A 27779-nucleotide genomic window follows, 5' to 3' on the forward strand; every position below is an offset into this window, starting at 1 on the left:
GGCAATGAGTAATACTATCTTGTTCTCTGCAGTTGGTGCCCCAACATCTTCAGCCGGAACACTTGGTGGTATAACTTTGGGATTTGGATTAAAATTTCCTGGAGCAGGTGGAGCAGCTTCTAATGCATCTAGTAAGATTTTGGAATTATTGGAGTGTGTGTGAAATGTACTACCTCACAAGCAGCGAATAGGTGGTAGTTTCATAGTTTCTAGTACTAAGTAGGTTTTGACCATCTCATCAGGGTAGCTAAAAGGTATATGAGTATAGATGACTGCCAAAGAGTAAGAATGAGGCAGTTAATATTGATGATGCTACTTCCCTTAGATAACTGCAGTCAAAGCTATCAAATTCTTACCAACTTTTAAACTTTGGAATTTTTTTTATTATTGATCATAATGTTTACATTGACTTAATATGTACAGATAGTCCACAACTTATGACATATTTGAATTATGATGAACCACACTAATGATTGTCTTGTTTTGTATATCTTATCATTAGTAATATGTACTACATAGTGTTGCAGCATGTAATTTGCTGATATTATTTTCAAGTATTCACCTGCAGATGTTCAATTCTATGATTTACTGTCCAAAACACTGCCATACAGATTTAGTTTCCTAAACTAAATCAGAGGCTTCAGTTTCTTGAAAACATGGACCCAAATGCTGATCACTTTGCTAAAGTCAGTAGGCAGATTTGGGAAGAAGTGAGATGTTACCAAGAAATATATGAAGAAAAAAAGAAAAGGACAAAACAGGCAACTCTCACTAATTTTCTGACTAGAAACAGCATCCCCTTTCCCAGGGATAATCCACATGATCCAGAACCTTCCACAAGTGGAGTTATTACTATAATGGACAAATTGCCAGGATTGCCCACCTCTTCTTCATTGGAGTAAATTTTTATGATTTGTGTCTTTTTTATGTATGTATGTATTAAAATATATCTGTGAGTTTATATGTAATGTTTCTAACCCGTAAAGGCGTAAAGATCCAATTTGTAAAGATACTGATAATAAAAGGCAATAATAATGAAAAAAATGAGGTATTCGATTTAACTTTAGAACTGACTTATGACATAGTCGTCGGAATGGAACCTAGTTATAAGTTGGGGACTACCTGTATATTGATAAAAGTTTTTTTTCTTTAAAAGTTAATATAGGTTTGGACCTGTATTTCCTGTTTAAAGTTGACCCTTTTGTAAAGCTGCTTACAAGAATGTCTCTGGACCTATTGTAAATTTGTTTCTGCCAAACAGGAGCTACTTAGGTTGAAGGTTGAAGAAAACTTGGTTACCCATTACCTATAGCTATTGTGGAAACTCTGGTGGCGTACTGGTTAAGTGCTACAGCTGCTAACCAAAGGGTTGGCAGTTCGAATCCACCAGGCGCTCCTTGGAAACTCTATGGGGCAGTTCTACTCTATGCTATGGGGTCGCTATGAGTTGGAACCAACTCGACAGCACTGGGTTTGGTTTGGTTTTGATAGCTATTGTGAGCTGCCACCACTCATCTATCAGTTTGTCGTACTGTAGTGGCTTGTATGTTGCTGTGATGCTGGAAGATTATACCACTGATATTTTAAATACTAGCAGGGCCATCCATGGTAGACAGGTTTCAGTGGAGCTTCCAGACTAAGACAGACTAGGAAGAAGGACCTGGCAATCTACTTTGAAAAAAATGGCCGGTGAAAACCTTATGAATAGCAGTGGAACATTGTCTGATATAGTGCTGGAAGATGAGCCGCTCAGGTTGCAAGGCACTCAAAATATGACTGGGGAAGAGCTGCCTCCTCAAAGTAAAATCAACTTTAATGATATGGTTAGAGTAAAGCTTTTGGGTCCTTCATTTGCTGATGTGGCACAACTCAAAATGAGAAGAAAAGCTGCAATGTGGAATGTATGAAGTACAACTCTACGAAATGTGAAGTTGTCAAAAATGAAATGGAACACTTGAAGGTACATATCCTAGATGTCTTAGGCTGAGTCTCTAGAAAAGTAAAACCAGTGAAATGTCTATATGTATGTGTGTGTGTATATATACATGTACACACACGCATATAAAGAGTGAGAGAGAGAGAAATTTATATCAAGGAAATGGCTCATGCAATTGTAGAGGCTGGAAAGTCCCAAGTCCGTGGGTCAGGCTGGAGGCTTCTCCTGACTCACATAGGTGCAAGAACTGGTGACCCCAAGATTGGCAGGTCAGACTACAGGCCTCTGGCTCACAGGCTGCAGAGGCCAGCAAATCCCAAGATAAGCAGGTAAGCTGGCAGGCTGCTGGCTCACAGACTGCAGAGTCTGACGAATCCCAAGATCAGCAGGTAAGCTAGCAGGCCTCTGGTTCTCAAACTCTGGAGGCTGACAAATCCCAAGTTCACAGGTAAGCTGCTACCTCAAGTCCCAAGAACCGGAGGTCAGATGAATAGGAGCCAGCTGCAGGATCCAGAGCAGAGCAAATGCCAGTGACCTTTGCCAGAAAGTCCACCTGTATTGGATGCAGGCCACACCCTCAAGGAAGCTTCCTTTCAAATGATTGGCTACTCACAGCAGATCCCATCATGTAGGTGATCACATTATGTAAGTTATCATCATGGAGGTGATTACATCATTATAGGACTGCCAAACTACATCGTAGCAGCTAACTCACTGAGAATCGTGGCCCAGCCAAGTTGACACACGTTAATGATCACACTAGGCATTAGTGAGCCAACATGGATTGGTATTAGCCATTTTGAATCAGAGAGTCATATGCTCTACTATGCCAGGAATGTCAAATTGAAGAAAAATGTCGTCACATTCATTGTCAAAAAGAACATTTCAAGATCTATCCTGAAGTACAACACTGTCAGTAATAGGATGATATCTACATGCCTACAAAGAAGACGTTAGGATGACTATTATTCAAATTTATGCATCAACCACTAATGCCAAAGATGAAGAAATTGAATATTTTTACCAACTTGTGCAGTCTGAAATTGATCGAACAGGCAGTCAAGATGCATTGATAATTCCTGATGATTGGAATGGGAAAGTTGGAAACAAAGAAGGATTGGTAGTTGGAAAATATGGCCTTGGTGATAGACGTGATGCCAGAGATCACATGACAATTTTGTAGACCAATGACTTATTAATTTCAAATACCTTTTTGCAACAACATAAATGGTGACATTACACGTGGACCTCACCATATGGGATACATAGGAATCAAATCGACTACATCTGTGAAAGAGACTATTAAGAAGCTCAATATTATCAACCAGAACAAGACCAGGAGCCAACTGTGGAATAGACCATCAATTGCTCATATGTAAGTTCAAGTTGAAGCTGAAGGAAATTAAAACAAGTCCGTGAGAGCCACAGTACGACCTTGAGTATATCCCATCTGAATTTACAGAACTTCTCAAAAATACATTTGACTCATTGAACACTAAAAACAAAAGACTAGGCGAGTTATGGGATGACATCAAGGACATCATACATGAATAAAGCAAAAGGTCGTTAAAAAGACAGGAAAGAAAGAAAAGATCAAAATGTATGTCAGAAGAGACTCTGAAACTTGCTCTTGAACGAAGAGTGGCTAAAGCGAAAGGAAGAAATGATGAAGTAAAAGAGCTAAACATAAGATTTCAAAGAGTGACTTGAGAAGACAAAGTATTATAATGAAATCTGCAAACACCTGAAGTTAGAATACCAAAAAGGAAGAACACACTCGTAATTTTCAAGCCAAAAAAAGAAGGAAAAATTCAAGCCTCGAGTTGCAATATTGAAGGATTCTATGGAGAAAATGTTTTTGTTTTTTTTTTTTTTATGGAGAAAATGTTGAACCGATGCTGGAAGCATCAAAAGAAGATGGGAGGAATATATAGAGTCACTGTACCAAAAAGAATTGGTTGGTGTTCAACCATATCAGGAGATAGCATATGATCAAGAACCTATGGTGTTGAAGGAAAAAGTCCAAGGTGCACTGAAGGCATTGGCAAAAAACTAGGCTTCAGGAACTGACAGAACACCAATTGAGATGTTTGAACAAACAAATGCAGTCCTGGAAGTGTTCACTCATCTATGCCAAGAAGTTTAGAAGACAGCTACCTGTCAGTCGACTGGAAGAAATCCGTATTTATGCTTATTCCCAAGAAAGCTGATCCAACTGGTTGCAGAAATTATAGAACAATATCATTAATATCACGTGCAAGCAACATTTTGCTTAAGATCTGTGAAAAGTGGCTGCAGCAGTATATCGACAGGGAACTGTCAAAAATTCAAGCCAGATTTAGAAGAGGACCTGGAACCAGGGATCATTGCTGATGTTGGGTGGATCCTGGCAGAACGCAGAGAATACCAGAAAGGTGTTTACCTGCATTTTATTGACTATGCTAAGGCATTTGACTGTGTGGATCATAACAAATTATGGATAACACTTCAGAGAAAGGGAATTCTGGAACACTTAATTATGCTCATGAGGAATTTGTACATGGATCAAGAGGCAGTCATTTGAGCAGAACAAGGGGATACTGCACGGTTTAAAGTCAGGAAAGGTGTGCATCAGGGTTGTATCCTCTCACCATACCTATTCAATCTGTATCCTCAGTAAATAATCTGAGAAACTGGACTATATGAGGAAAAATAGGGCATCAGTATTGGAGGTAGACTCATTAACAACCTGCATTGTGCAGATGACACAATCTTGCTTGCTGAAAGCGAAGAGGACCTGAAGCACTTACTGATGAAGATCAAAGACCACAGCCTTCAGTATGGATTACACCTCAACCTAAAGAAAACAAAAATCCTCATAACTTGACCACTAAGCAGCATTGTGATAAATGGAGAAAAGATTGAGGTTGTCAAGGATTTCATTTTACTTGGATCTGCAATCAACACCCATGGAAGCAGCAGTCAGGAAATCAAAAGACACGTTGCATTGAGCAAATCGGCTGTAAAAGACCGCTTTAAAGTTTTGAAAAGCAAAGATGTCACCTTGAGGACTAAGATGCGCCTGACCCAAGCCATGGTATTTTCAATCACCTCATATGCAGGTGAAAGCTGGACAATGAATAAGGAAGATTGAAGAAGGATTGACACCTTTGAATTGTGGTGTTGGTGAGGAATATTGAATATACCATGGACTGCCAAAAAAAAATTTTTTTTTTTTTTTTTTTTTTTTTTGCCAAAAGAACGAACAAATCTGTCTTGGAAGAATTATAACCGAAAAAGAGGAAGACCCTCAACAAGATGGATTGACACAGTGGCTGCATCAATGGGCACAAGCATAACAACAATTGTGAGGATGGTGCGGGATCGGGCAGGGTTCCATTCTGTTTCGCATAGGGTCGCTATGAGTCGGAAACGACTCAACGGCACCTAACAACAACATGTGTATATACATATGTAGGTATGTGTGTGTATATAAAAAAAAATTTTTTTTTTTACAGATATGTATATCACTCTAGAGGGAATGGTTTGGTATTTATCTTTCCAGCCTTTCTTGTAAACATATACAAGCACCTTAAATTTGTTTCACAAAATGGGATCATTCTATATATACAGACATATATATATACAGTCTTAGAATTTGCTGTTTTCTCTTACGTGTACATCTTTGGTCATCTGTCCATGTCAGGAATTATAGATTCCTTTTTAAAATATATCATCTCCTGGTGAAAGTAAGCTACTTTACAGGAAGGACTCTTTGAAAAAAATTTTTTTTTCAATTTTCTGTCTCAAATACAGTAGTTGCCTAGTGTTTGAATGAATCAATCAATAAAGAGAGGATCCATTGGTAGTATCATTAATTCTCAGCAGTTCAGGGGAAGTATTTCCTTTTAGATAAAATTTTTCTTAGATGAAGATCATGATGACATGACTCTAAAGAATTCCAAACTGGATCAAACCTGGAATCTCTCCAGTGTTCTGAATGATAGGTACCCCAGGGATCTTTTTTTTTTTAATATGATTTTCCTCTGTGTACTTAATTAACCTTTACAAAGGCTAACGCACAGATTGGGGATTTATTGTAAGGATCCTTATGGCCAAAAGGAAAATGGAATCTTATGGAAGTATAGGCATTTTAATTTTTTTTTTTTTTACTTATGGAAATCGAAAGTTAAGAGTTGTTATAAGGACAGCTTTAAGGACCTCCTAAATCTAATATTGCATAAACATAATTCAGTTACTCTCCCTTTGTGTACTTCTTTTTTTTTCCCTTCCCACAACCTTACCTCTTTTTCTACCTTACCATTTTAACTTATTCTTAACTTTGACTTGTTCATGGCCTCTTGATGCTACTTCATGCCTTTCTTCTGTCAGTCCTTTCAGCTTTCTCTGTTTGTCTGAGTCTTTCTACGCTTCTGGAAATATTTCCATATTTCTTCCTATAATTTTAATCTTTCCATGTTTCTGGAAATATCTCCATATTTTCAACTCCAGCCTGATTTTTTCCTATTTCTGAATTTTTGAAAATGAGATTCTTACCCATCTTATTCATATTTGGGTAGAGCTTATTGAGCCAGAATATTGTAGGCTGCTATTAGCCTATGGAATGGCTTCCCTTACTTCAGATAAACCACCACTCAGCTGGGAATAAGGAGCAAAGGATAAGGTTATCTGGAACAAAGAAAAGGTACCTGAGCTCATTCCCTCAGCAGCAGTGAGGTACACCAGTTTCCCTTAGAATAGGCAGTACATATGTCAGGCACCCTGATTTATGTACTTATTTAGTGCAGCCATTAATCTGAAAATATTCCTAATTGAGGAAGCAGTTTTATATGTGTGGTAATATACTTTCATAAAAATATATTGTTACAGAAGCAGTATTTATTAATTATAAGATGCACCACAATTTTCTGTGCATTGTTCTTTAAGTGTTCAGTGTATAGTAAGAAAGCAAAAGTGCTATAGAAGTTCAGAGAAGTGAGAGATAAATATGACTGAGAGAAGTAGACTGTAAACATGGGGAAGGAAGAATTTGAACTAGGCCATAAAGTATACTTAGGATTTTATTTATAGAAGGTAAGGTATTCTATCAGGGACACAACAGAAAAAGACACATAGGAGAGAAATCTGAGTTATAGATAAAACTTTGAGAGGCTTTTGCTTGTTACATTGGCAAAGATGTATGCCTAATATTGGCTAGAATGAAGAGAAACAGGCACTTTCCCCTAATGATAGGAATGTAAATTGGCAAAATCTTTTTGATAGGGACAATTTGGCAAGATATATTAAAATTTAAAGCATGCTGACCCTTTGATCCAGCAATTTCATTTCTAGGAATTAATTGCACAGATGTATTCATGTAAGTATGCAAAGATATAGATGTACAAAGGTTTTTGTAAGATAGCTATTTGTCTTTCCTTGAAAGTTTAGGACTTACCAGTGGAATCATCAGGGCCTGGGGTTTTCTTTATGGGAAGATTTTTGAGGATTGATTCAGTTTCTTTAATGGTTATAGAGCGGGTTAGGTTGTAAGTTTTATTTTCCTATGGATTTATCCAGGATTTTTAGTTTTCAGCAGGAGGGTTAACCCAGATACCTGGCCGGCCATATATCGCTTCATATTACAATAACATTGAGTTCAAATTCACAACTTTGAATTCAAATTGACATTTTAGAAGTGCCTCTAGAGTTTTTAACCTGAATGATAAAGGACTAAATGAAATCAGCTTCTCATTTCTTACAAACATTATGCATTTTATTTTTCAGCTACGACTTCAACCACTACTGCCACCACTCTCACCACTACCACCACTACTACAACCACCAGTGGCTTTGTCTTCAATCTAAAACCACTGACATCAGCTGGGATTGATAATGCTGGTCCAGTCAGTTCTGCATCTTCTACTTCGACTGTTAAGTAAGCCTATTTATTTGACAGTTCACTTGAGTTTCATTTGATTTATCATGTACAAGGCATGGTTTACTCGTATAGCTTTATAATAGTATTTCAAAGTCAGATAAATGACTTAGAGACAACAGAACAGTTGGAAAAAGAATTTGTCACCGAGGAAGTTGAACGACCAACAGCACTTTTTTACCTTCTGAATACCATTGTATTGCAATTATTACTATTACTAACAATAACCAAAAAAACCGAACCCGCTGCTGTCGAGTCGATTCCGACTCATAGCGACCCTATAGGACCCCGTAGAGTTTCCAAGGAACGCCTGACAGATTGGAACTGCTGACCTTTTGGTTAGCAGCCGTAGCACTTAACCACTACGCTACCAGGGTTTCCATTACTAACAATAGCTAACATTTATTGTGCAATTACTATATGCTTAGCAATATTACAAATGCTTTACAAACTTTATATCACTTAATCCTCACAATAACCTCATGAAGTAGGAGCTATTTATGTCCCCATTTTATAGAGAGAAAACTGGAGCACGTAGAAGTTTTATAACTTGCTCATGGTCACACTTTATAATAGGTGGGCCAGGATTAAAATTTAGGCAGAAGAGCTCCAGAGCCTATATTCTTACACATTATATTATGTTCGTACTTAATATTTGTTTTCTTTTTTTATTGTGCTTTAGATGAAGGTTTACGGAGCAACTTAGTTTCTCGTTAAACAATTAATACACATATTGTTTTGTGATATTGGCTGCCAATACCCATGATGTGTCAACACTCCACTTCTCAACCTTGGGTTCTCAATTACTGACTTTCCTGTCCCCTTCTGTCCTTGCCCCTGAGCTGGTGTGCCCGTTTAGTCTCTTTTTGTTTTATGGGCCTATCTATCTTTGGCTGAAGGGTGAACCTCAGGAGTGACTTCACTATTGACTTAAAGGGGTGTCCAGGGGTCATAAAAGGGTGTCCAGTCTCTGTCAGACCAGTTAAGTCTGGTCTTTTACTGTGAGTTAGAATTTTGTTTATGTATTTTTGTTTTTTAATTAAACTTCTTAATTTGAGATAATTGTACATTCATGTGTAGTTATAGTAAATAATATAAAAACATCCTGCATATCCTTTACCAAGTTTTCCCCAATGATAGTAGAATACTATAATACAATATCACAGCCAAGATATTGACATTGATACTGCCAAGATACAGAACAATTTCCATCACCACAAGAATCCTTCCTGTTTCCCTTATGTAGCCACACTTTTCCTCTCCCATCCACCCTCTCACCCCTTTCCCTGACCCCAGGCAACAGCTAATCTGTTGTCCATTTCTATAATTTTGACATTTCCAGAATGTTGTATAAATGGAATCATACAGTATTTGACCTTTTAGAATTGGCTTTTTTATTCAGCATAATACTTCGAGATCCATCCAAGTTGTCTTACGCATCAATAATTTGTTCTTGTTTATTTATGAGTAGTATTCCATCATATTATGTATATACTACTGTTAACCATTCACCTGTTGAAGGACATCTGCGTTGTTTCCGTTTTTTTTTTTTTTGCTATTATGAATAAAGCTGCTATGAACATTTGTATACAGGCTTTTTGTGAACTTTAGTCTCATTTCTCCGAGATAAATGCCCAGGAGTTCAGCTGCTGGATGGTATGATTGTTGCATGTTTAGTTTATTGATAAACTTCTAAGCTGTTTTCCAGAGTGGCTGTATCATTTTACCAGCAATGTGATCCACTTTGCTCATGTGCTCACCAGGATTTGGTGTTTTTGCTATTTTTTATTTTAACTATTCTGATAGATGTGTGGTTGTTAGTTGCACTGGAGTCAGTTCTGACTCATAGCAACCCAATGTACAACAGAATGAAAGACTGCCTGGTCCTGAGCTATCCTCATAATTGTTGCTATGTTTGAACCCATTGTTGCAGCCACTGTGTCAGTCCGTCTCATTGAGGTCCTTCCTCTTTTTTGCTGACCCTCTACTTTATCAAGCATGATGTCTTTCTCCAGGGACTAATTCCTCCTGATAATGTGTCCAAAGTACATGAGACCAAGTCTAGCCATCCTCGCTTCTATGGAGCATTCTGGCAGTACTTCTTCCAAGACAGATTTGTTGCTTCTTCTGGCAGGCCATGTACATTCAATATTCTTCACCCACACCATAATTCAAGGGCATCAATTCTTCTTTGGTCTTCCTTATTCATTGTCCAGCTTTTGCATGCATATAAGGTGATTGAAAATATCATGGTTTGGGTCAGGTGCACCTTAGTCCTTAAAGTGACGTCTTTGCTTTTTAACACCTTAAAGAGGTGTTTTGTAGAAGATTTTCTCAATGTAATACGTCTTTCGATTTTGTAACTGCTGCTTCCATAGGCATTGACTGTAGATCCAAGTAAAATGAAATCCTTGACAACCTCAATCTTTTCTCCGTTTATCATGGTGTTGCTTATTGGTCCAGTCGTGAGGATTTTTGTTTTCTTTCTGTTGAGGTGTAATCCATACTGAAAGCTGTGGTCTTTGACCTTCATCAGTAAGTGTTTCAAGTCCTTTTCACTTTCAGCAAGCAAGATTGTCATCTACATGTTGCAGGTTGTTAATGAGTTTTTCACCAATCCTGATGCGCGTAGTGATACCTTATTGCAGTTTTAATTTACATTTTCCTTGTGGCTAATGATGTTGAACATCTTTTCATGTGCTTATTTGCCATCAGTGTACCCTCTTAAGGAGCCCTGGTGGCTCAGCGGTTAAGAATTCAGCAGCTAACCAAAAGGTCAACAGTTCGAATCCACCCAGCTGCTCCTTGGAAACCCTATGGGGCGGTTCTATTCTGTCCCATAGGTTAGCTATGAGTTGGAATCTACTCGACGGCAACAGGTTTTTTTCCTTGGTCATATCCTCTTATGTTCTTTGGATGGTGCAAATGGCTTGTGCTCAGCTACTAACTTAAAAGTTGGTGGTTTGAACCCACCCAGCAGCACCACAGAAGAAAGGCCTGGTGATCTGCTTCAGTAAGGATTACAGCCAAGAAAATCCTATGGAGCAGTTGTAGTCTGTAACACATGGGGTCACCAGGAGTCAGAATCCACTCAATGGCACTTGGAAATTGTGTATTCTGCTGTTGGGTAGAATGTTCTATATACAGCTAGTCCCCAGGTTATGAATGTCTGACTTACGTACAACCCTTAGTTACGAACCAACTCGCATAAAGTCTATTATATTAAAAATTCAAGGTACATACAGTCGTTTGTAATAATAAACCGGCACTTTGTGACATTCATCAAAACATTATTATCATATTATTATGTTAAAGATGTTTTAGTGAATCTTGAAGTGTTTCTTTAATGTTTCTTATGCATAGAAAGGTACACTATATACTATATAAGACAAACATTTGACTGACTGACGTTAGATACAAACCATACCTAACTGTTCTGACTTACATACAAATTCAACTGAAAGACAGATTTAGGAACAGAGCTCATTTGTAATCCAGGGACTGCCTGTATGTTAATTAGATCCTGCTGTTTCATTGTGTTTTCAGATTCTATATCCTTGCTGCTTTTCTGTTTAGTAGTTCTATTAGTTACTGAAGGCCCCAACTGTAATTGTGGATTTGTCTTGTTTCATCCTTCAACTCTACCGGTTTTTTCTTCATGTATTTGGAGGTTCTGTTGTTTGAATGTCTATAGATTTAGGATTTGTTAGCCTTCCTGGTATGTTGATTCCTTTATCATTATGTAAAGTCTCTCTTTGTCTCTGGTAATTTTCTTTGCTCTGAAGTCTGTGTTATTTGATATTGACATAGCACTTGTTTTTTAAAAATGATATGGCAAGGTTTATATCTTTTTCCATCCTTTTACTTTCAGCCTGTTTCCTTGTATTTGAGATAAGTTTCTTATAGACAGAATATTGTTGGATCATTTTTTTTATCCACTTTACCATGATCTGTCTTTTAATTGTTTTATTTAGCTCATTTACATTTAAGGTAATTATTAATATGTTGTGGCTTAATTCTGGCATTTTATTATTTGTTTTCATTTAATACCTCTGTTTTTTTTTACTTCTGTTTCTCTTTTCTTACTTTCCCATGCAGTATTTTAACTTTTTTCAGGGTGCCATTTTGTTCTATTTGTAGTATTTTTTAGTATATTGCTTTGTACAGTTTTCTTATTGGTTGTTGTAGGTATTATAGTTGGATCATGTTTTTTTAATCCATTCTGCCAATCTTTGTCTTTTAATTGAATTGTTTAATCCAGTTGCATTTAATGTAATTACTGATACGGAAGGACTTACTTTTTCCATTTTGCTATTTGTTTTTTATATGTCCTCTATATGTTTTGTTCCTCTGTTACTCCATTACTGCTTTGTTTTGCATTAAGTGAATATTTTTCTGTTGTGACAGTTTAATTACATTAGTGATTTTTTCACCATATTTTTTGAGTGTTTTTTTAGTGGTTGTTCTAGGGCTTACTGTATAGCTTTAACTTACGGTCTACTTCAGATTTAGACTGATCCCACTGAGGTATAGAAAGATTACTTCTGTCTAGCTCTATTCCTTTTTCCCTCTTTTTGTGCTGTTACTATTATGTAATAATATTGTTATATATATTACATCTCTATGTGTTACAAACCCAACAATAAATTGTTAAAATTATTAATTTATATAATTTTATGGCTTCTAAAGAAGCCAAGAGAGAAAGGAAAACAAGTATGTATTTATAGAATTTGTTATGTTAAGTTTTTAATTATTATTTTTGGTTCCTGCTGTGAGTTGAATTGTGTCCCTCAAAAAGATATTTTGAAGCCCTTATCCCTGGTACCTATGAATATGACCTTATTTGGAAATAGTCTTTTGCAGACGTAATCAAATTGAGATGACGTCATACTGGAATAGGGTAGGCCCTAAAGCTAATATGACTGGATCCTTATAAGAAGGGGAGAAGAGACACAGAGTCACATAATGAAGATGGCCATGTGAAGATGAAGGCAGAGATTAGAGTTATGCTGCCACAAGTTAAGGAATGCCTAGGGCTACCAGAAGCTGAAAGAGGCAAGGAAGGATCCTTTCCTAGAGGCTTCAGACAGTATGGCCTGACCAACACCTTAATTATGGACTTCTAGCCTCTAGGACTATGAGAGGATAAATTTCTGGTGCTTACGCTATCCTAAGTTTTTGGTAAATTTGTTATGGCAGTCCTAGGAAACAGAGTTCTTTTCCTTTGTTTCTGTGGATTTGAGTTCCATCTGGTGTCATCTCTTTAATACAGCTTTGCTCCCTCCCAACTCCTTCATACTGTTATTGTCAAGTGTATTAAATTTCTGCATGACAGTATAATTACATACATTTTGTTTTATACAATTGCTTTTTTAAATCAAATAAGAGAAGAAAGGAGAAATATGCATCTACTGTTATATAATTACATAGGTTTTTTTTTTTTAATATAGGTTCAGATCACTGTCTGGTGTCACTTGCTTTCAGCCTGAAGAATTCCTTTAAGTATTTCTTTTTTTTTCCTTGCTTTTTTTATTGTGCTTTAAGTGAAAGTTTACAATTCAAGTCAGTTTCTCATACAAAAATTTATACACATATTGTTATGTGACCCTAGTTGCTCTCCCTACTATGTGACAGCATGCTCCTTCTCTCCATCCTGTATTTCCTGTCTATTCAGCCAGCTCCTGTCCTCTCTGCCTTCTCATCTCGCCTCTAGACAGGAACTGCCCACATATTCTCATGTGTCTACTTGAGCTCAGAAGCACATTCCTCACCAGTATCATTTTATGTCTTATAGTCCAGTCTAATCTTTGTCTGAAGATTTGGCTTCAGGAATGGTTTTAGTTCTGGGTTAACAGAGAGTCTGGGAGCCATGACCTCTGGGGTCCCTCCAGTCTCAGTCAGACCATTAAGTCTGGTCTTTTTATGAGAATTTGAGGTCTGCTGTCTTGCTCCATCAGGGATTCTCTGTTCTGTTCCCTGTCAGGGCAGAAATTGGTGGGAGTCAGGCACCATCTAGTTCTTCCAGTCTCAGGCTGATGGAGCCTCTGGTTTATGTGGCCCTTTCTGTCTCCTGGGCTCATATTTTCCTTGTGTCTTTGGTGTTCTTCTAAAGAAGTTTGCTAGCGATAAGTCCTGTAAGTTATTGTTTATCTGGGAATGTCTTTATTTTTGAAAGATATTTTTACTGGATATAAGATTCTTGGTTGACAGTCTTTTTCTTTCAGCACTTTAGATATGTCATCCTACTGCCTTCTGGCCTCCATAATTTCTGATGAGAAGTCAGCTGTTAATCTTATTGGGATTTCCTTGTAGGTTATGAATTGTTTTTCCCCTGTTGCTTTCAAGATTTTCTCTTTGTCTTTGACTTTGAGCATTTTCATTATGATACACCTGGGATGGATTTCTTTGCTTTTATCTTAGTTTTAGTTCATTGAGCTTCTTGGACATGGCAATTAATTTTTTAACAGTTAAGCGTAATGCCAAACAAAGCAGACAACAGAGAGATCAGGGAATAAGATAGTCAAAGACAGTCCAGCTATACTTAAGCCATACTTAAGAAGTAAAGAAAGACATAATGACAGTGTCTTATGAAATATCTAAAAAAAAAAAAAAATCCCACTGCCGTCGAGTCGATTCCGAGTCATAGCAACCCTACAGGACAGAGTAGAATTGCCCGATACAGTTTCCAAGGAGAGCCTGGTGGATTCAAACTGCCGACCTCTTGGTTAGCAGCTGTAGCAGTTAACCACTGCGCCACCAGGGTTTCCGTCTTATCAAATGGAGAATATAAATGAATAGAAATAATACAATAGAATCAAATGAAATTATGGAGTTGAAAAGTAACTGAATAAAAAAATCACCAGGGGGACTCAACAGTAGATCTGAACTGGCAGAAGAAAAAAATCAGCAAACTTAAATATATATCAATAGAGATGACGCAATTAAAAAAAAACACAAGAAAATGAAGAAAAATGAACAGAGCCTCAGAGAAATGTGGGGCACCATTAAGCACACCAATATACACATAATAGGAGTACTGCAAAGAGAGAGTGCTTGGGAAGTGCAAATGGTTAATGTGCTTGGCTTCCAATCAAAAGAATGGAGGTTTGAGTCTACCCGGAGGTGCCTCAGAAGACCTGGCAATCTACTTTGAAAAACCAGCAACTGAAAATGCTACGGAGCACAGTTCTACTCTGACACACATGAGGTTGCTAAGAGTCAGAAGTGACTTGACAGCAACTGGTTTACAAGGAGAAGAGAGAGAAAAAGGAACAGAGAAAAGATATAATGCCTGAAAACTTCCCAAATCTTCGTAAAAAATTAATTGCCACGTCCAAGAAGCTCAATGAACTAAAACTAAGATAAATGCAAAGAAATCCCTCCCAGGTGTATCATAATGAAAATGCTCAAAGTCAAAGACAAAGAGAAAATCTAATTGCTAGTTGATTTCTTTATGTTTTTTTAACAATGTCCTGAGGTGTAAATTACTCCACATTCTGATCCAATTAAATTGGGGCCCCTTTGCAGGGGTAATTTTTGAGGTCAAGGTTTGAGGTTTGTTCTGACCCTGGAGGGATGCTCTTTTTTAGCATTTTCTTTCTCTGGTTCTTTCTAGTAAACTATCTTGGCTATGGTTTAGCTTGTTGCTCTCATGGAGCTACCACCTTCCTCTTAATTACTTACCCTTAAAATCTCCATTGCCTTTGAGAGTGTCTGTCAGCTTTGACTTCCCTACACTCTGTTCCAACTGAAGTCAGTTCCTTTAGGGATGGCTTGGGAGCTCTCTGTTCTTATGGTCTCCCTCTCTTCCTGGGCAAAATCTTTGAGTCCATGCTTAGGAGCTGAGGTCAAGACAATTGCCCACTAATCTCCAAATAACATTCCTGCTTTATGAGCTGGGTGGGCTTGGTAGTCTCTGGTCTTCTCAGCTTGCCTCTTCAGGTAAGCACTCTACAGTAAGAGTGTGATAGGACAAGGTAGATGTGGACTCCAGTATTCTCAGTCTGCTGAACCTTGGGTAAAGCTTCCTATTAAGAGTGGAGACTGATTGGAGGGAGGGGGCCCCCAGTTCTTGGCTTCATTGCCTTTGTGATATGAAGCTGGGAGGATGAGAACTCCTGGTGACTTTCCCCTCTTGGAGAGATACCTTAGCCCTTATCTCGGAGCTTTGGGTAGAATTAGTCCTTTTTGGCCACACCCACCTGGAATGGAGCTTCCATCATGCTGAGTTGAGAAGGGTGGTGTGGGTAAGGGAGGGAACAGGTTGTGGCTCAAATGACACAGACTTTCGTTGTTCTTACTGGAATTTCATACGCTTTCTTGAATAAATGTTTACCTTAGGGTAATTTCTAGAGCCTTTGAATGTTTTTTTGTTATTGTTGTTGTTTTATATATATATATATATATATATATATATGTATGTATAATTTTCACCAGTTATGGTTGTTTTGCTGGGGAGAGGGTCTGAAGTACTCCTCACGTGCCATTTTCTTCTCAAAGTCCCACTGTGTTGTTGTTTTTTAAGTAAAAATATGATCATACTATACACAGTTCTCTGTATCCTTTTCTTTTTAGTTCAATTGTAACTCCTGTGATGACATACCGTAAGCTGGAGGGTCTGGTAGACAAGTGGAGCCTTGAGCTAGAGGATCATGAGAAACACTTTCTTCACCAGGCCACCCAGGTCAATGCTTGGGACCATACATTGATTGAGAATGGTGAGAAGGTGAGAAGATAGTCTCACTATTGCACAAGTATTTTTATATGAATACAAGAAACTAGACCTGTGTTGAATGGTAATTTTTCTATTCTAGTCCTGGACATTAACTTAAAAAAATGTTTTCCTTAGGTATTATGTGTCCTGAATTAGAAAATATTTCATATTTTAAGTATGTTTGAGAAAATTTATATTGCTCTAAAATTATAATATGCATTTAAATATTTACATTACTGTATTGTTATTTTTCTTTATAGATTATTACTTTACATGGAGAAGTGGAAAAAGTGATACTGAATCAGGAAAGGTAGAAGCTCTTTGATTTTCCAGGTTGAAAGATTAAAGATCTCTTTGTCCAGTTTTTTTTTTCTTTGCTGTGGTTTGTTGAAGGAACCTTGGTGACACAGTGGTTAAGTGCTCGACTGCTAACTGAAAGGTCAGCAGTTCAAACCCATCAGCCATTCTGTGGGAGAAAGATGTGGCAGTCTGATTCTGTCAAGATTTATGGCCATGGAAACTCCATGGGGGCAGTTATACTCTGTCCTATAGGGTCGCTATGAGTCGGAATCAACTTGATGGCAAGAGGTTTGGTTTTGGTTTTGGTAGTTTACTGACACTTTGTCACTCCAAGTTTCTCTCATCAGCTCTTCTGGTGACTTCATTTATTCAGGTTGGAACAAGAATTGGATTTTATCCTGTTCGAGCAGAAAGAACTAGAAGATCTGTTAATCCCATTAGAGGAGTCTGTGAAGGATCAGAGGGGGTCTGTCTATCTGCAACGTGCAGATGAGGAACATGAGAGAACGTGAGTAACTGAATAAAGATGGAAGAATGGGATAAAACTGAGCTACAATAACACCATTCCAAAAAAGAGGGAAAAACTGAATTGGAAGCCATGGAATAAAAATTGGTAGAAAAGAACAAGGTCTTATAGTGATATTTATCAACCTGTTTGACTGTGTTCTGTTTGTCTTTTCTAGATGCTTGAAAATGAAATTATTCTGGCAATTTTGTTTTACAGCAGTTTGTGCAATGCTATTAATCTCAAGCTTATACCATATTTTTGCACAAATAACGTGAGCCTTCTGCGTTTGTTTGCCAGTGGTGCTCTCCCCCGTAAGATATTCTCATAAGTACTGCTATGGCAATTTTTTTTTACATAGCATAGCATGCTTATGAAAATACCTCACAGGGGAGGGCGCAGTTGGCAAAGAAACATAAAAGGCATTTGCTTAAAAATGTGGTACACGACCACTGCAAAGTTTTTATATTTGTCAAATTTGGTCTTAAATTAGAAATACAAATTTTATGTATATAATGTCATGGTGTTGTGGAATATTTATGTTCTATTTATATTGACTCTTACAGACCTAATGTTCATGTAATTGCTTTAGTAATAAATCAGTTGCTATTTGGAAGGCAGTTTGTTAATCTGGGGGCAAACTGCATAGCTTTAAAAAATCAAATGATGTCAGCAATGTCTTGGACTAGTTGTATTTCATTTGTGTATTATTTGGTTTTTACCATCAGTTGATACACTGCCAATGTTCCTACAGTAACTTTATCTCTCTAGAATTGAGATTTGGTAATCAGGCCAAATTATAGTATTAGAGGAACTTGTATGAATGTGCTACATAAACAAGACCGAGACTGAATCAGACTCATTTTATCAATGGCTTATTAGTGAATTAAAACTGAGTATATTTTTGAAAGGCTTACAAATTAACTTTTTTTGTTGAGGTGTCAAATGGGGTAAGTATAGCTGATCTCTAGTGACCCTAGATCTGTTTCTGCTTTTGTATTTCAGCCTTTCTGAATCTTTTTTCTTCCAGTTGCTTTCAATGCATTCTATCTTTTTTTTTTCTGAAGCATATGGAGTTAAATGTTGGCTATGAGATCTTAGCAGGAGTTTGAAGAAATCTTTGAAACATTAGTTCCTTTCCATTCGCTCTTTTGTAGTCACATTTATGCTGTAATGGAATCTTGACCAGAATCTTTGACAAGCTAGGCAACGGATGATCTATAAGTACTATGGGATAGAAAGGCAGTAGATAGTTATTAGTAAATCTAATTGAGTCCTGTAATCTTAATAGGTATTACTGTTCAAATAGTCGCCAATAACATTAATTTTCACAAACATTAAAATTGATATTGTATGTGTTTCTGTGTGTGTGTGTGTGTAAAAATAGTAAAAAAAATGATAGAATGCAAATTTGGGTGGAAATCTTGAGGATTTTAGGCAACTAATTAATTTGTCCCTCATACATCTGTCAGTTTGTTGTTCTATAGGGGTTTGCATGTTGCTGTGATACAGGAAGCTATGCCATGCCACCAGTATTTCACATCCCAGCAGGGTTACCCATGGTGGACAGGTTTTAGCTGAATTCCAGACCAACACAGACTAGGAAGAAGGACCTAGCAGTCCACTTCTAAAAAATACTAGCCAGTGAAAACCTTATGAATAGCAGCAGAAGATTGTCTGATACAGTGCTGGAAGATGAGCCACTCAGGTTGGAAGGCACTCAAAATACGACTGGGGAAAAGCTGCCTCCTTCAAGTAGAGTTGACCTTAATGATATGGATGGAGTAATGCTTTTGGGACCTTCGCTTGCTGATGTGTCATGACTCAAAATGAGAAGAAACAGCTGCAAACATCCATTAATAATCGGAACCTGGATTGTACGAAGTATGAATCTAGGAAATTTGGAAATCAACAAAAATGAAATGGAACACACAAACATCAATATTCTAGGCATTAAGGTGAGCTGAAATGGACTAGTATTGGCCATTTTTAATTAGACAATCATATGGTCTACTTTGCTGGGAATGACAAATTGAAGAGGAATGACATTACATTCGTTGTCAAAGAGAACATTTCAAGATCTACCGTGAGGTGCAACTCTGTCAGTGATAGGATAAAATCCATATGCTTACAAGGAAAACCAGTTAATATGTCTATTATTCAAATTTATGCACTAACCACTAAGGCCAAAGATGAAGATATTCACCAACTTCTGAAGTCTGAAATTGATCAAACATGCAATCAGGATGCATTGATAATTACTGGTGATTGGAATGTGAAAGTTGGAAGCAAAGAAGAAGGACTGGTCGTTGGAAAATATGGTCTTGATGAAAGAAACAACGATGGAGAGGGCATGATAGAATTTTGTAAGACCAACGACTTCTTCATTGCAAATACCTTTTTTCAGCAACACAAATGGTGACTGTACATCTGGACTTCACTGGATGGAATACACGGGAATCAAACCGACTATATCTGTGGAAACAGATGATGGAAATGCTCAATATCATCAGTCAAAACAAAGCCAGGGGATAACTGCAGAACAGACCATCAATTGCTTATACACAAGTTCGAGTTGAAGCTGAAGAAAATTGAAACAAGTCCACGAGAGCCAAAATACGACCTTGAGTATATCCCACCTGAATTTAGAGACCATCTCAAGAATAGAGTTGATGCCTTGAAAACTAATGACCAAAGACCAGATGAGTTATGGGATGGCATTGAGGACATCATACATGAAGAAAGCAAGAGGTCATTAAAAAGACAGGAAAGAAAGAAAAGAACAAAATGGATGTCAGAAGAGACTCTGAAACCTGCTCTTAAAAGCCGACTAGCTAAAGTGAATGGAAGAAATAATGAAGTAAAAGGGCTGAACAGAAGATTTCAAAGGTCAGCTCAAGAAAACAAAGTATTATAATGACATTTGCAAAGACCTGGAGTTAGAAAATCAAAAGGAAAGAACACGCTAGTCATTTTTCAAGATGAAAGAACTGAAGAAAAAATTCAAGCCTCAGGTTCCAGTAGTGAAGGATTCTATTGGCAAAATACTGAATGAAACAGGAAGCATCAAAAGAAGTTGGAAGGAATATACAGAGTCATTATACCAAAAAGAATTGGTCAACGTTCAACCATTTCATAAAGTAGCATGTAATCAAGAACAATGGTACTAAAGGAAGAAGCCCAAGCGGCACTGAAGACATTGGTGAAAAACAAGACTCCAGGAATTGACAGAATAGCAATTGAGATGTTTCAACAAATGAATGCAGCACTGAAAGTGCTCACTCATCTATGCCAAGAAATTTGGAAGACAGCTACCTGGCCAACCAACCGGAAGAGATACATATTTATGTCTATTCCCAAAGAAAGGTGATCCAACCAAATGCAGAAATCATCAAAGAATATCATTAATATCACATGCAAGTAAAATTTTGCAGATTATTCAAAAGCAGCTGCAGCAGTATATTGACAGGGAAGTGCCAGCAATTCAAGCTGGATTCACAGGAGGGCATGGAACCAGAGATATCACTGTTGATGTCAGATGGATCCTGGCTGAAAGCAGAGACTACCAGAAAGATGTTTACCTGTGGTTAATTGACTATGTTAAGGCGTTCGACTGTGTGGATCATAACAAATTATGAAGAAAATTGCGAAGAATGGGAATTCTGGAACACTTAATTGTGCTCATGAGGAACCTGTACTTAAACCAAGAGGCAGTCGTTGAAACAGAACAAGGGGATACTACGTGGTTTAAAGTCAGGGTTGTATCCTCTCACTGTACTTATTCAATCTGTAGGTGAGCAAATAATAGGTGAGCTGGACTCTGAAGAAGAACACGACATCAGGATTGGAGGAAGACTCATTAACAACCTCCGCTATGCAGATGACACAACCTTGCTTGCTGAAAGTAAACAGGACTTGAAGAACTTACTGAAGAAGATCAAAGACCACAGCCTTCAGTATGGATTATGCCTCAACATAAAGAAAACAAAAATTCTCACAACTGGACCAATAAGCAACATCATAGTAATTGGGGAAAAAATTTAAGTTGTCAAGGATTTCATTTTACTGAATCCATAGTCAACACTCATAGAAGGCAGCAGTAAAGAAATCAAAGAACGCATTGCGTTGGGCATATGTGCTACAAAAGACCTCTTTAAAGTGTTAAAAAAGTAAAGATGTCACTTTGAAGCCTACGGTGCGCCTGAACCAAGCCATGGTGTTTTCAGTTGCCTCATGTGCACAGGAAAGCTGGGTAATGAATAAAGAAGACTGAAGAAGAATTGATGCCTTTGAATTGTGGTGTTGGCGAAGAATATTGAACATACCGTGGACTGCCAGAAGAACGAACAAACAAATCTGTCTTGGAAAAAGTACAGCCAGGATGTTCATTCGCAAGGATGGCGAGACTTTGCCTCATATACTTTGGACATGTTATGAGGAGGGATCAGTCCCTGGAGAAGAACATCATGCTAGTTAAAGTAGAGGGTCAGTGAAAAGGGGGAAGACCCTCAGTGAGATGGATTGACATAGTGGCTGCAACAGTGGGCTCAAGCATAACAACGATTGTGAGGATAAGTGCAGGAGCAGGTGGTGTTTCATTTCTAGGGTCACTATGAGCCTGAATCGACTCGACTGCACCTACCACGTGAACTTAGCAAATTTAATCTGCCTTTGGTTATTGTGAAGCTCGTTTTCCAGAATATCTTTTGTTGGATGGTAGAGTATGTTTATATAAGATTTTACTTTGAAAATGTATGTATTCATATCTTTGAAGATCTCTCAATACTTACTGAGTACTAAAAAAGTACTGCTAAACATTAAATAACTTTTCATATATATCTAAACTTTCTATGGGCTAATTTTGACCCTTAAAAAGAGTTTGTTTGCTTCAGAATTCCTCAGAACATTAACCAGTAGTTAAATAGGTGACTGTAAAAATGGCAAGATGGATAAAAAACCTACACCTGTGGAGTCTTTTTAGAATATGGTAATAATAAGTTCACAAATGCTATATCCATAAAAAATGTCCATTGGCCTTAACTGAGACCTATGGAGAAGCTAGGGAAATTGGGACAAATCCAGTTGGCAGTATCATCCTTGTAAGTCAGTAACAATACATGGTAGAGAAAATATTTCTTGTTAATCCCTTCATTTTCCCTGCCCTTTCAGTTACGGTTTAGCAGAAAATATAGATGCTCAGCTGAAACGTGTGGCCCAAGATCTTAAGGACATTCTTGAGCACATGAATGCATTTGGAATTCCTGCTGACACTATTGACCTGGTGAGTTTACTGCTTTCTGTATTTAGCCAGCCAAGATGTAGTATGAAACTGGTGCTCTGCGGTTCATTTAGCCAGTCACCTCCTGTCTTCTGTACTGCTCCTTACACGCCGCTAGAGATGTGAAGCTCTTGATTGGATTTAGTGGGGCAGGAAATATTTAGAGGCAGAAGAGCTTGTGAGTTTTTTGTGGTTATTCCTTATAGTAGGGTATTATGGATTCAATTGTGTCCCCCCAAAATATGTGTCAACTTGGTTAGGCCATGATTCCCAGTATTGTGTGGTTGTCCTCCATTTTGTGATTGTAATTTTATGTTAAAGAGGATTAGGGTGGGATTGTAACACCCTTACCCAGGTCACAAACTGATCCCATGTAAAAGGAGTTTCCCTGGGGTGTGGCCTTCACCGCCTTTTATCTCTCAAGAGATAAAAAGGAAAGGGAAGCAAGCAGAGATTGGGGACCTCATACCACCAAGAAAGTGGTGCCAGGAGCAGAGCTCATCCTTTGGACCCAGGGTTCCTGCCTGGAGAACCTCCTAGTCCAGGGGAAGATTGATGAAAAGGACCTTCGTCCAGAGGCGACAGAGAGAAAAAGACTTCCCCTGGAGCTGACGCCCTGAATTTCAACTTATAGCCTACTACACTGTGAGGAAATAAATTTCTCTTTGTTAAAGCCATCCACTTGTAGTATTTCTATTATAGCAGCACTAGATGACTAAAACACGGGTAAAAAATGACTCCTGCCTCCCAAAATTTTCCTTTGACGTTCGCGTTTTTCATATACCTAGATATGTCCCCGTATTTATTTCTTCTGTTCACATCCTCATTAACCAAAACCAAACCTGTTGCTGTCAAGTTGATTCTGACTAATAGCGACCCCATATGTTACAGAGTAGAGCTGCTCCATAGGGTTTTCTTGGCTGTTATCTTTATGAAAGCAGATCAGCAGGCCTTTCTTCTGCAGTGCTACTGGGTGGGTTTGAACCACCAACCTTCAGGTTAGTAGACCAGAACTAAACCTGTAGCTGTCGAGTCAATTCCAACTCATGGCAGCCCCATGTATTACAGACTGGAACTGCTCCATAGGGTTTTCTTGTCCATAATCTATACAGTAGCAGATCGCCAGGCCTGTCTTCTGTGGCACTGTTGGGTGGCTTCGAACTGCCAAGGTTTAGGTTAGTAGTCAAGTGCAAATGGTTTGTGCCACCCAAGGACCTGTGACAACTGGATAGCCACACGCAAATAAAGTTCATTCTTCCCTTTACATATTTATCTACATCTCATATAAATGTGAATGTATGTATATGAGTTCATTAGGCATATCCAGGCAGTTCTTATTTTATAAATAGGCTATATCTTAAAAGTTTGATAAGCCAACTATTTGAGACTTAAAATATATTTTTCCATAGAAACGTTGTTAAACATGGTCGTTAGGTTTTCATCTGACCTACAGAATCTTACTTAAATAATGTAAACATATTGTATAATGGAAAAATACAGCAGATGCTCCAATTAGAGAGTAAGATGCTGTAAATTAATTTGGCAGTAAGAAACCTTTGTGTTTTTTTTTTGTCTGTTTCTATACTCTAAAGAGCAGTTTTGCCACACCTTTCCCTATTATCTTAGCAGCTAAATGGAGTCCTCCTTTTCCCCACTCCTCCATGGCAGCAATGGTAAGAAGAATCTCCCATTGCGGCAGCCAAGTATCTTAAGAAATGCTCCTGAGTGCTCATTTCGTAGGAACTGCCTTCATTTGTACTTGAGTTTGTGCTTTCTATTAGTTGATGATAATTAGGAGTGAGGCCCAGGGTCTGGATAGGTAAGGATGAAGAATATATGAACTAGGTATATATGAAATCCTGGTGGCATAGTGATTAAGAGCTATGTCTGCTAACCAAAAGGTCAGCAGTTAGAATTCACCAGGAGCTCCTCCGAAACTCTGTGGGGTACTACATATATATATAGTGATTGTTCTCTAGTAAACTACTTGTTCAGTTATATATAGACAGTTCTTTATCTATATACATATTATCAGCTTTTATAATTATTTAAAAAAAGCAGCATGGTATAGTTGAGAAAGCAGTAGAATTTTGTTTAAGTCAGTTAATCTCTCTGGGTCTTGGCTCCTTCTTTTGCATAATGTAACCAATGGACTGAATGATCTTTAAGTTCCATCCATCTATGAAAATTGTACCATTCTCAAATGTTGTATTATCTATATTTTTACAACAATAAAAAAATTATGCCATTTTCTACTTGGGGTGAAACTAAAGTTGAACAAAGCCAAATGTAAATTAGTCTGGGATTATGCATACTACCATCTTCCTGTGTTTCCACAGATGATCAAGAATTGATAGAATATAGATTTTCTTTTTAATGAAATATTAGATCACTGTTGGAATTCCAAAGGAGCCCTGGTGGTGGAGTGGTTAAGTGCTCGGCTGCTAACTGAAAGGTTGTCAGTTTGAAACTGCCCAGCATCTCCAAGGTAGAAAGACCAGGTGATCTGCTTTCATAAAGATTACAGCCAAGAAAACCTTATGGGGCGGTTCTACTCTGTCACGTAGGGTCGCTATGAGTCAGAATTGACTCCAGGGCACCCAACAGCAACAACATTGTGATTTCAAAATTCAAAATTGTTTTGTTGTGATAGAATTTTTTTTTATTGTACTTTAGATGAAGGTTTACAGAACAAAGTAGTTTCTCATCAAACAGTACACACACTGGTTAACAACCCCATGACATGTCAACACTCTCCCTTCTCAACCCTGGGTTCCCTATTACCAGCTTTCCTGTTCCCTCCTACCTTCCAGTCCCTGCCCCAGGGCTGGTGCGCCCCTTCCGTCTTATTTTGTTCCATGGGGCTGTTCAATCTTTGGCTAAATGGTGAGCCTCAGGAGTGACTTCATTACTGAGCTGAAGGGGTGTCCGGGGCCATACTCTCAGGGATTCTCCAGTCTCTGTCAGGCCAGCAAGTCTGGTCTTTCTTTTTGAGTTAGAATTTTGTTCTACATTTTTCTCCAGCTCTGTTTGGGACCCTCTATAGTGATCCCTGTCAGAGCAGTCAGTGGTGGTAGCTGGGCACCATCTAGTTGGGCTGGACTCAGTCTGGTGGAGGCCGTGGTAGATGTGGTCCCTTAGTCCTTTGGACTAATCTTTCCCTTTTGTCCTTAGTTTTCTTCATTATTTCTTGCTCCTGAAGAGGTGAGACCAGTGGAGTATCCTTGATGGCTACTCACAGGCTTTTAAGACCCCAGACACTATTCACCAAAGTAGAATGTAGAACATTTTCTTTATAAACTATGTTACGCCAATTGAGCTAGATATTTCCCAAGATCATGGTGCCCACAGCCCTCAGCCTGGTAATTCGGTCCTTCAGGGAGTTTGGATGTGTCTATGCAGCTTCCATGACCTTGCCTTGTACAAGTTGTGCTGGCTTCCCCAGTATTGTGTACTGTCTTACCCTTCACCAAAGTTTCCAGTTATCTATTGTCTATTAAGTGTTTTTCCATCCACACCCCTCCCCTCCCTCATAACCATCAAAGATTGTTTCTTTTTCTATATAAACCATTTCATGAATATTTACAGTAGTGGTCTCATACAATATTTGTCCTTTTGTGATTCACTTATTTCACTCAGCATAAGGCTTTCTAGATTCATCCATGTTAAGAGATGCTTCACAGATTCATTGTTGTTCTTTATCCTTGTGTGTATGTACCACAGTTTATCCATTCATCTGTTGATGGGCATCTAGGTTGTTTCCATCTTTTTGCTATTGTGAACAATGCTGCAGTGAACATGAGTGTACATATGTCTGTCTGTGTGATGACTCTTATTACCCTAGGATGTATTTCTAGGAGTGGAATTACTGGATCATATGGTATTTCTATTTCTAGCTTTCTAAGGAAGCACCATATCGTTTTCCAAAATGGTTGTATCTTTTTGCATTCCCACCAGCAATGTATGAGAGTTCTGATCTCCCCGCAGCCTCTCCAGCATTTGTTATTTCCTGTTTTATTGATTCATGCCAATAATGCCGGGGTGAGATGGCATCTCATTTTCTTTTTGATTTGCATTTCTCTAATGGCTAGAGATCATGAGCATTTCCTCATGAGTCTGTTGGCCACTTGAATGTCTTCTTTGGTGAAGTGTCTGTTCATTTCCTTTGCACATTTTTTAATTGGATTATTTGTATTTTTGTTGTAGAGGTGTTGGATTTCCCTGTAGATTTTAGAGACTAGACCTTTGTCAGATTTGTAATAGTCAAATTTTTTTTTCCCAGTCTGTACGTTCTCTTTACTCTTTTGGTTTAGTCTTTTGATGAGCATAGTGTTTAATTTTTAGAAGATCCAAGTTATCTAGCTTATCCTCTGAAACTTCTGTGTTGTTGGTTGTGGTTTGTATCCTGTTAATGCCATGTATGAGGGCCTCTAGTGTTGATTCTATTTTTTCTTCTGTGAACTTCATGGTTTTTGGCTTTATATTTAGGTCTTTGATCCATTTTGAGTTACTTTTTGTATATGGTGTGAGGTATGGGTCCTCTTTACTTTTTTGTGGATGGACTTCCACTTTTGCCACCACCATTTGTTAAAAAGACTGTCTTTTCTCCATTTGATGAACTTTGGGCCTTTGTTGAAGATCAGGTGTCCATAGGTGAATGGATTTACATCTGGGTTCTCAATTCTGTTCCACTGGTCAGTGTATCTGTCATTATACCAGTACCAGGCTGTTTTGACTACCATAGCTATATAGTAGGTTCTGAGGTCAGGTAGTACAAGTCCTCCTACTTTATTCTTTATTTTTTATGCTTTACATATCTGAGCCTTCTTCCCTTTCCATATAAAGTCAGTGATAAGTTTTCCATTTCTTTAAAGAATGTTGTTGGTATTTGGATCGGGATTGCATTGTATTTGTAAATTGCTTTGGGTAGAATAGTCATTTTCACAGTATTGAGTGTATCTATCCATGAACATGGTATGTTTTTCCATTTCTGTAGATCTCTTGGTTTCTTGCAGTAGTGTTTTGTAGTTTTCTTTGTATAGGTCTTTTACATCCCCTGTTAGATTTATTTCTAAGTATTTTATTTTTTTAGGGCCTATTATAAATGGTATTGCTTTCCTGATTTCCTTTTCA

The 27779-nt window shown here is 37.9% G+C and overlaps 1 protein-coding gene across 3 annotated transcripts in view; it reads left to right on the forward strand.

The window, feature by feature from the left end:
• NUP62CL (nucleoporin 62 C-terminal like) overlaps positions 1-27779 on the forward strand; it is a 107604-nt gene that overhangs the window by 36858 nt on the left and 42967 nt on the right. For all 3 annotated transcript variants that reach the window (XM_049872478.1, XM_049872479.1, XM_049872480.1), the window contains 6 exons: positions 33-131; positions 7700-7850; positions 16425-16575; positions 16824-16873; positions 17237-17371; positions 22538-22649. In XM_049872478.1, coding sequence (XP_049728435.1) covers positions 33-131; positions 7700-7850; positions 16425-16575; positions 16824-16873; positions 17237-17371; positions 22538-22649 — 698 coding nt within the window. The remainder of the gene's footprint in view (positions 1-32; positions 132-7699; positions 7851-16424; positions 16576-16823; positions 16874-17236; positions 17372-22537; positions 22650-27779) is intronic.

The sequence above is a fragment of the Elephas maximus genome, chromosome X (assembly GCF_024166365.1).
Source record: "Elephas maximus indicus isolate mEleMax1 chromosome X, mEleMax1 primary haplotype, whole genome shotgun sequence".
NCBI lineage: Eukaryota > Metazoa > Chordata > Mammalia > Proboscidea > Elephantidae > Elephas > Elephas maximus.